At 31.7% G+C, this 9967-nt stretch overlaps 1 protein-coding gene across 1 annotated transcript; it reads left to right on the top strand.

Moving 5' to 3' along the window:
- Window positions 1-6428: 6428 nt before the first annotated feature.
- Window positions 6429-8056, top strand: LOC114752809 (phenolic glucoside malonyltransferase 2-like). Its single transcript, XM_028941512.1, has one exon. The coding sequence runs from the start codon at window positions 6440-6442 to the stop codon at window positions 7835-7837; it is 1398 nt and encodes a 465-aa protein (XP_028797345.1). The 5' UTR covers window positions 6429-6439; the 3' UTR covers window positions 7838-8056.
- The last annotated feature ends 1911 nt before the right edge of the window (window positions 8057-9967 follow it).

The following is a 9967-nucleotide window of genomic DNA, read 5'->3' as shown; positions in this document are numbered from 1 at the left end:
AAAGCACGTCACGATACTAGGGAGACATCTTCGAAGCCAAAACCTTAGCTCATAACATGTGGTGATCCCCCACATGGACTGAAAGCCTTAACTCATAACATGTGGTGATCCCCACATGGAGTCAAGAGTTAGTTGCCCTATTCTCATATCGTTGGTAAGTCTAATCCTTTTCCTAAAATTTTATTACCAAAAAATAAAAAAGATAACGTTACTCCATTTTTTAATCTTTCGGGAAAGCATTATATTGACTAAAAGTTAAGGATGCACCAATTGCGCCTAATAGAAAATTTTAGGATGAATTTGCTCTTTAGCTCTTTCTTATCCACAAAATGCTACTTTTAATATGTTTTGTATTATCAAAGTAGCAATAGAAGATATTTTTCATTAGCCACAATTATTTTAATATGTAATTTTAAAATAAAGATAAAAGGTGATTTAAAACATTATTAAAAAAACGACAAAGATATCCATTCAATGTAGAATTCCCCCTAATCACGCCATTAAAAGTCTAGAATGAAGAATCAAACAAAAGTACGAAAATTCTTCGTGATAATGACATGGAACACGAAAAAGCTAATAACGTTGTTGGTGATTAACATATATTTAACTTCAGAACTCTTTGAATTGAAAGTCACCAACAGGAACATTGAACAATCTTAACAATCAAACTTAAATAAATTAAAGATGGTTGAATTCTCGTGCATTATATTATATAATATTATAAAAATAAATAATGTCATACGTAACTTGCAATTAGAAATCCACCGGATTTTAAATTGAGCATTGATATTAATGAGAATGATGATAATAATCAGATAAATTAAACTGATTATTAATCATTATATATATTTGGGAGTCTAGCTAGTTGTGTACAGCACATGTAGTGTTTTTTTTCAAATATATACATAAATAAAATAGATGTTTCAAGATTCAGCGGTGCCCGTAATATGATCTGAGGGCCACAACTTATTTTAAAATATTCAAAAGCAGAACCACATTTCTTATGTTATAAAAAAAATGGCCCAAAAAGGAAGAACCACCTTTAAAGAAATAAATAAATAAAAGGTTATGATTTAGAGTAGGCCCGTCATGTGATTCGGTTCTTCTTCGAGGGAAACGTGGATCTGAAAAAATGTAATTAGAGAAAACAAAATAAAAATTTGATGTGCATCTGAGTGTGAGAATTACGTATGGATATTAATATAGTCTAGTGAAAAAAAGAAGAAGAAGATATTAATTAATATAATAATAGAAGGCTTACCTGACACCTGTTTGAGACGTAAACGACTTTTTCTTTTCAATACATTATGATCCCATATACATGAATCATGATGAACACTCCTGTTTGTCACTTATCAAAAAATCTGTGTTTTTTAATTAAATTAATTTTTAAAAAAAGGATAACGGAATATGTTGAAAAACTATGTACATGGTGTATCAAAAAAAAAAAAAAACAAGTGTATATGATTTTCATATAAAAACATTTTTTTGCAAAAAATAATTACTTTGCTGTATCAATAAATAACTTTTGCAGGAAATTTTATTATTCATGAGTAAGCAAAAACATATTGGATATCTCATCTATAGACTCAGCATAAATGCCAAGGAAATAATGAAAAAAAGGGAAAAAACGTGATGAAACGATGCAGTTCCAAATTTGGTATAATGGAAATAGTTGGAATCTTTCTGCATCCATGTTTCTTCAAATTAGGCTCACAAGTCACATCATCCTATAAAATTAGTGATGAAATAGTATTGTACAATTAGAGAAAACTAATAAAAAAACCTATTCATTTTTTTCCCAGTAAAGGTGTGCCCACCATTTTGAATTATTTATTGACGTAAAATATTTATGAGTGTAATTTTACCGCTATATTAAAAATGAAGCACTCAAACTTAAAGAGAGCTAATATTGTTCACTCAGGAAAAAGAAAAGCCTCAAAATTCGGATACTAACCCACGCAATCATCTCCCATCATCTAATCTTTTTTTTCCTGGAAACATTGAATCAGAAGATCGCTCCCCAATTTCATCCCTGGCCACCCCAAACTCATCCATGGCCCCGCAATCATCATGTAATCAGATACCATGTAATTTCTTGCAACAGATCTTCTCTTTTTATTAGAGTCAGAAGCTGGTCTGTTTAGGTCCTTTTAATTTTTTTAAATATTTTTTAATGTATTTATTTGTTGTTAGTGTTATTGATTTTTTTTTTCACATATCTAATGATATTGCGAATATTTAGACAATAATTTGATTTATGTTATATTTTTTAATATTTTTAAATTATAAACATTTCATAAGAAAGTATTTTTATACTTATATAACTTGTGATTTTATTTGAATTGAAAATTTATGAGTTTCTAACAATAATGTATCTTAAACATAAGTAAAATGATAATTAGACCGTAAAACTTGAAAATAAAACTTATTTGAAAAAGAAAACCTTGATATTTTTTTCATTAAAAAAGAGCCTACTCATAGTGAGCTACAATCAATCAAATATTGTTGATATTGAAGATAGTGATAGAAATCATGTTGATAATGTTACTATTGTTTAGTGTTTAGTCGGTGCTTTGTACGATTTATTCAACTTTGGACAATAGCTTATCAATGTTTAACACAACAACTTGGTTTAGTTTTGAAAATTTGAACAACCGTTTAACATTTTGTTTTGTTCATATCATTGGCTTGATACAAGAATTTTATGAAATTTATTATCTTACTTCTGTTCATATCAAAATATTTAAAAAAATATTAAACAAGCCTAAAAGCTTACGGGCCTGCCCAAGCTTAAGGGTTGGGCTTTGCAAAACGACTACTTTTTGACATGCAGCTTAAGCAGGCTAGCTTGTTTTTCTGATGCTATCTTTTATGCCCATCCACTCGTTATCACCTTATAGTAATTCTCTAATATTAAATAAGTTGTTATTTCTTTTTTATCTTGTTATTTTTTTTCTATTTCTTCTTGCCACCCTTATTTTTTTCTATATTTATCATATTATATATATGTATGTGCTTGAACAGATATTTAGAAGATATTTGAATTGGCTTTTTAAAAATAATTTTATAGTATATAATATTTGCAAGGTTCATTCACAGAGGGTGAGTTGGGGCCTAAGATTAGGCCAAAAGGCATAGTCGATGAAGAACAGGTGAATATTGAAAAGACCCCTTCTTAATACAAAATTATAAAACCATTTTTTTAAAATGATAACCATGGTAGAAAAAGAATTGAGTTAGAGTGTTAAAATACTATCATGGTTATAAAGAGTTTGTCTTATTCTGAAAACATCCCAAGAGGCTCCGGATACACAAAACACCCATGGGTTTAACAACACGTAGAACAAGGACTTAGGGCACAGTAACTACCTACAAGCCCAACATAAACATTCATCCCACAAAACTTAGGATATAAGAAACACAGGGTGTTCAGCCCAGCCCACAAGTCATACACATAAGAGCAACACAACAAAATCTTATGGCCTCCAGCCATTCTAACAGCACTTCAACAAAATACAGTCATCCAACAACCAAACAAAAAAAAGTATATGTCAAAAAAGACATAGGCCCTAAGATGGAAATATACATAACATTACGTGCCCAAACCAAAAAGAGACTACTAGGCTATGCTCACCTATGCCTCTGGTTGCTTCCCTTCGCGCCGAGCCAAACTAGATGGCTCTCCTGAAAATATTGATAAATAGTGGGGTAAGACATAAAATCTCAATAACCAAGTATTAATTTATGACATATACAAGTAGGATGGCAAGTTGGTGAAGTAGTGCTTAAATATAATTTAAGTAATAAATGATGTTTTAATAGATAAAATCACATGAAAGGAATATATCTCGTCATCCATAGCAAAATTCATACAAAAGTATGCATATGCAACAATACAATGGAATATGCCCTCTTATCACCTTACTCCTCCTTATGACTCCTTGACAAGGACCCAGGCTTTCTATTCTAAGTGCTTGAGTGACCCGACCAAAGGTCACCCTACTCACATCAAGTAACAGGCCCCCTCCTGTACCTACACCGCCCAAGAATGGATTATGGTACAAGAGGTGTCTACCCAATAGTTCATTCTTAGCTCTGAGTCAAGGAAAAAGAAGAACTACAGGGGTCTAACAAAAATGCCAAACACTGAGATCCGTAGTGTCGGCATGCCGCGCAGGCTTCAAGAACAATTATCCTCCACATAACAAAATCACAATCTTCACATATGAACCCCATGCATAGTCACAATATAAATTAAAAATATTATAATTCTTAACATTAAGATGATATAATTTCAAGAAAGTACAACATATTTTCATTTTATTTAATAACATAATATCAGTATATTAAATTGAACACCACAAGAAAATATCATTTCCAGTAAAACACAATTCAAGCATAATTAAATCAACATACTTCCCACTTCACTAAAATTTGTCATATGAGAAAATACACACTTTATTCTTAGGCATACTTTCACAAATTAATTTGAGAAAAATAAAAACATAATAAACACCTTACAATCCAAAACATGTATATAAAATAAATTAACCCTATTACTCTAAGCTTAACCTCACAGCTTGAGAAATAAGAGCACAAATTACAAAGTCTGAAGTACAGAATAATCTACAAATAATGTAGATATAATTTAATATACATACAAATAATTACTTAAATTACATAGAATTTATTATTATTGATATTTATATATATTTACTACCCAAAAATTCTTACTTCAAATAACAATTTTCCTCTACCCAAATAACTCATTTAAATTATAAATATTTATAAAAATATTGTTTTTATCTAATATTGTAGAAGTCTCAATTTATAACTTAAGTTTCCAGCTTCAAAATTTTTCTAATAATATATACTCAACCTATTTTACATTTTAACTGATTAAAATAACCCAAATAAGTTATTTAACTTAAATTTAATCGGTAAAAACATTCTATATTTCGTGAATAATACATTTTCCAACTAAAATCTTAATTTGAAGTTTTTAAAAGAATCAATGAATAAATATAAACCGATTAAAATTTTAATAATATACCAAACAACCCAAATAAATTATTTAACTTAATTTTAATCGGTATAAATATGATATATATCATAAATGACAGATTTTTCAACAAATAAATTTAATTTTAAATACCAAAAGTAATAAATGGACAAATATAAACCAATTAAATTTCTTAATAATATATCTTTAAATTTCTACGGTCAAATATTTTCAAAACTCAATATTTATTCTATACTTAAATCACAAAATTTTCTCTAAACATTGTAATAATACTACTAATATAAAGCTCTAAATATGTAGAAAATATTCATAAAAAAATTTAATAGAAAGAAGTGTTTTTATGTACTTAAATAATCTCCCAAAACTTGTGTTACTCTTTAAAATGCCAACACCTCTCAACTTCTTTCTCGTTTTCTCTTTCTCTGATCCGTGTTCTCTCTCTCTCTCTCTCCCCCCCATTTGGCATAACACTCACTTTTCTATTTATCCTTCAAATATTCCGGATTGGGGCGTATTTTTTTTTTTTCCTTTCCCAAAATATTAATAAATTATTATTTAATAATAATAAAATATTATATAATATATTATTTTTTATTTTGGATGTTAAAAATATTCCGGAAGCGAAGGATGGTTACCAATTCTAAGACAATGCAAAAACAGGTAGAAAAACCCCTTGACAGAAGAATTTTGTCTCGTGAGAAAATATTTTTTAAAAGATAAATGTAGGGTTGCCCAACTCTCCTTGTATCTTCACGTGTAACAAGGTAACCGATCATTTTCTATGCATAATGTCGTGATGGAATTTCAGTCCACGAGGGAGGCATGATTCTTCGAAGCTAGGTAATAATGTTTTTTTAGTACAAAGCTAAATAATATTTAAATATGAGAAAATGAAACAAATAAGGTAAAGTAAAATGTCAGGCTTTTCTTTTTCATTTTGGTACAATTGTTACTTAGGCTTACATTCCTGAGAATGAAAGCTTTTCAATTTACATCTCAGGCCCAAAGAAAATGTAAGGTTTTTTAAATAAATTTTATTTTGATCATGTATATACATAATAAATGATGGATACCATTTATATCACATATCAATTGATTTTTTGTTTTAAAGTAATTTTGAAATGATTTTAAGGGGGAAAAAAAGGAAAGCAAGGTAATTAACATAAAAAAATATGTATGTAAAATATATTTTCTTGTCTTTTTTGTTTGGATAAATATTTTTTGTTGTCTGAAGATACTTTTTATTTAATAAAGTACTTGCACCTAGCGCCTAAATTATATATATGTGTGTGTGCGCTTTCACCTTTCATATTATAAATCGTTGCATCTTCACATTCTTATTCTTGTTCAAAGTTGGAAGATCACAGCGTTGTTGGAACTTGGAAGTCCTCCTCTTTCTTCCCACAAAAAAAAATGGCGAAGCCGGCATCTTTGAAAGTTGTTGAAGTTTGCAGAGTGGCACCGACGCCGGAAACAACCACGTCCGACGCTGCATCGGAGACCTCCTTACCGCTCACGTTTTTCGACCTGCTGTGGGTGAGATTCCCCCCCGTCGAGCGTCTTTTCTTCTACGAATTCCCTCACCCACCTTCCTCCTTCTTCGATTCTCTTCTTCCAAAACTTAAAAACTCCCTCTCTCGCACTCTCCACCACTTTCTTCCTCTCGCCGGCAACGTCATATGGCCACCTCACTCCTCAAAGCCCTTCATCCATTACGTCTCCGGCGACGGCGTCTCTCTCACCATTGCTGAATCCGACGCCGACTTCAACCATCTTTCGGGTTCTGACTTCTCCGAAGCCGAGGAAAGCCGCCGGTTGGTACCCCACTTGGTTGTTTCTGATGAGAAAGCTGCTGTCATGAGTCTGCAAATTACTCTGTTTCCGAACTCTGGGTTCTCTGTTGGAATCGCCACCCACCACGCAACCATGGACGGAAAATCATCAACTTTGTTTATGAAATCATGGGCTTATGTCTGCTCTAATCTGGAAGAATCATCATCGCTTTCATCGATACCTGCGAATCTAAAGCCATCCTTTGACAGGTCAGTGATGATAGATCCGTCTGTAATTGCTGATAGGTTCGCGAATTTTTGGTTAAAGCAAGGCGGACCAGACAACAGAAGCTTGATATCGTGGGACTTGAATAAGACAGATCAAGGAGAGCTCATAAGGGGAACATTTGAATTGCTTCCTTCGAATATTCAGAAACTTAAGAAATCTGCAGAATCCAAGCTGAACAAGAAGGTTCATCTATCAACTTTCGCAGTAACTTGTGCCCATGTGTGGAATTGCTTGGTCAAAGCAGAGCAAACGAAACGAGAGAAAGTGTTGTTCATATTCAGTGTGGATTGTAGATCTCGTCTGGATCCTCCGATTCCATCTTCATATTTTGGCAACTGCATTGGGGCGGCTAAGGCTGAGGCTGAAACGAAGAACATGCTTGGGGATGATGGGTTCATGTTTGCTCTTGAGGCCATAATTGAAGCTTTGAAGAGATTGGAGAATGAAGCGATATTAAGTGTAGCAGAAACATGGATATCTGATATGGAAACTTTTGGACTGACCGAAACTTACAGAACGTTTTCAACTGCAGGATCTCCAAGATTTGAAGTTTATAGTAATGATTTTGGATGGGGAAGGCCCAAGAAGGTGGAGATAGTTTCTATAGACAAGACTGGAGCTTTTGCTCTTTCAGAAAGTAGGAATGGTGATGGAGGTATTGAGATTGGGTTGGTGTTGAAGAAAAGTCAAATGGAAGATTTTTCTGCTCTTTTTGTCAAAGGTCTTTCTGCCTTGTCATCATGCTCTTAAAAGCATTGGTTTAAACGCAAATGGCCTTGTGATCTAACCATCTCACTTGTAACATCAGTTCAGTTTATCTGCCCTTCTATTTTTTTTTCTGTTTTTTGGGAAAAGCATTGGTTTTGCTATTACTTTCAGCTTTGAGGTATTGTAATTTTTGCAGCAGATAAACTTGTGGGTTTGTGTGTTTTGTTGATTGTTTTTAATAGCGGCTTATTCTATCTGCAATCCCCTGTCTTTGTCTTTTGTGAGAATCAAATACAGTATCATTGAAAGATTAATTAATAGAATAATGATAAGTATGAAACAATTTGAGAGAGTGATTGGCTGATTGCACATGACTCAACTACTGTGCTATAGGATAGAATAGACGGCACAGTTGCGGGGTCATTGGAAATTTGGAATGGGTTCTATCTCCAAAGATGTTTTATAATAGAGGAAAAGTTCTATTTAGTATCTACGGTAGACAATTAATATTAGTCAATTTCTTAAAATATTTGAAATTTTATTACACTTCCTAGACCAAATTTCAAAAAGACAAAAATACCCTATCTTTATCTTTATAAAAAAATTATAAATCACTAAATTTAAATTGTCGGTCCTTGTGAATTTTATGAGTGAATGAACAAATCAGATTCGACACTTTACAAAAAAATAATGAAATTCATAACCCTAAATATAATTGTTTTGGTGTGAATGGACAACTTGAAATCAGTAATTCACAACAAAAAATTTAAATATAAGGGAATTTATAAGTCTAAAATAAAGTAATATTCATCTTGTCTTTAGTATAGGATCTAATTATTGAATTAATTTTTGTCCTAAATATAAAATATGTTTCTCATAATTATTAATTTTTATAAATTATTCTTATTAATACTTTTTGGATCATGTCAACGGTTTTTTTTTTGGGGGGGGGGGGGGGGTTTCCGCGGCGCTGAGTGAAAATGAAGGAGAGTGAAAGTCAAATACCGGCTGGGGCATTTTAGTGTTTAAATGATGAAGAGGCGATGTTGTTTTTGGACTTTCGGCGCTTGTAGAGCAAGCGACGCAGTTTCTGGACTTTTACATCACTTTCTATGCAAGCGATGTTGAATTTGTAAATTTTTTAAAATTTTTTGACTGACTTGGAGACTCATGACGGTGTGAGCACCCAATTTTATCCGGAGCCCCATAAAAAATATTAAATATAAATGAAATTAAAGAAAAGAAAAAAAAAAGAATAATAAAAGATTGACATCTTCCTAGATTCTTTCTTGGGGGCTAAATTTGAGAAGTCCACCATGTTAAAAAAAAAAAATCCTTCTTAAAATAAATAGCAATAAAATAAAAGGTAAGAATTGAAAGCGAATTTAGAAAATGTGAGGTGGACACATTAAGGAGGAAAATAAGAAAAATCAGAAAATAAAAATAAAAATTTCTCATTTAAGATGATTGACTCCTTAATTTAGAAACATATTTTGAAGTTATGATAGTAGAAAAAATAAAAAACGAAAATTAAAATAAAAAAGCACAATTTGATGATGATTTGGTGTTTAAATAGGAAGTTACTTTATGAGTCATAATTAAGAAAAATAAAAAAACAAAAATTAGAGGAAATTTGAAAAATCCTAGTTTGAGCCTATAAATAGGAGAGTGAGGGTTAGAGGAAAAAAAGGAGAATTCTAGAGCAAAAGAGAAGCAAGAGAAAAAGCTTTGTTCTTCATTCTTTTCGTGCGACAAGCCTTAAGGGTACATGCTTCCACCTATTCTCATTTTCTTCTAATGACATATGATTTATCTTGTTTTAATTATTTGATTTCCCCTTTAAGTTTCAAATGTACCTACTGCCTCACTATGCATATTATTTCCACACATATATGCTTCTTGCCATCTCCTCCTTATTTTATTGTGAATGTAGAGGCTTTCAGTTTATGGGCAATGGGTATTAGTCATTTTCTGGTTTCACCCATTTTTCTTAAACTTTGATGTAAACATCCTTTTACTAATTGAACTAAGAAAAATATGTTCATCAAAGTCAATAAATTAAAAAATGTTTTCTAGAGCCGTGTAAGGTTTTTAGTACCTTCGCAGGCTCGAATGATTGCTCTTTCGTGTGAGATTATAGGAGTCTCCGCAGGAAGTGCAATCCTAATCCTT

This window comes from Neltuma alba, unplaced genomic scaffold (assembly GCF_004799145.2).
Source record: "Neltuma alba isolate B1F8T4 unplaced genomic scaffold, ASM479914v2 tig00007561_pilon, whole genome shotgun sequence".
Taxonomy (NCBI): Eukaryota; Viridiplantae; Streptophyta; class Magnoliopsida; order Fabales; family Fabaceae; genus Neltuma; species Neltuma alba.
This window is presented reverse-complemented; position numbering and strand designations above follow the sequence as displayed.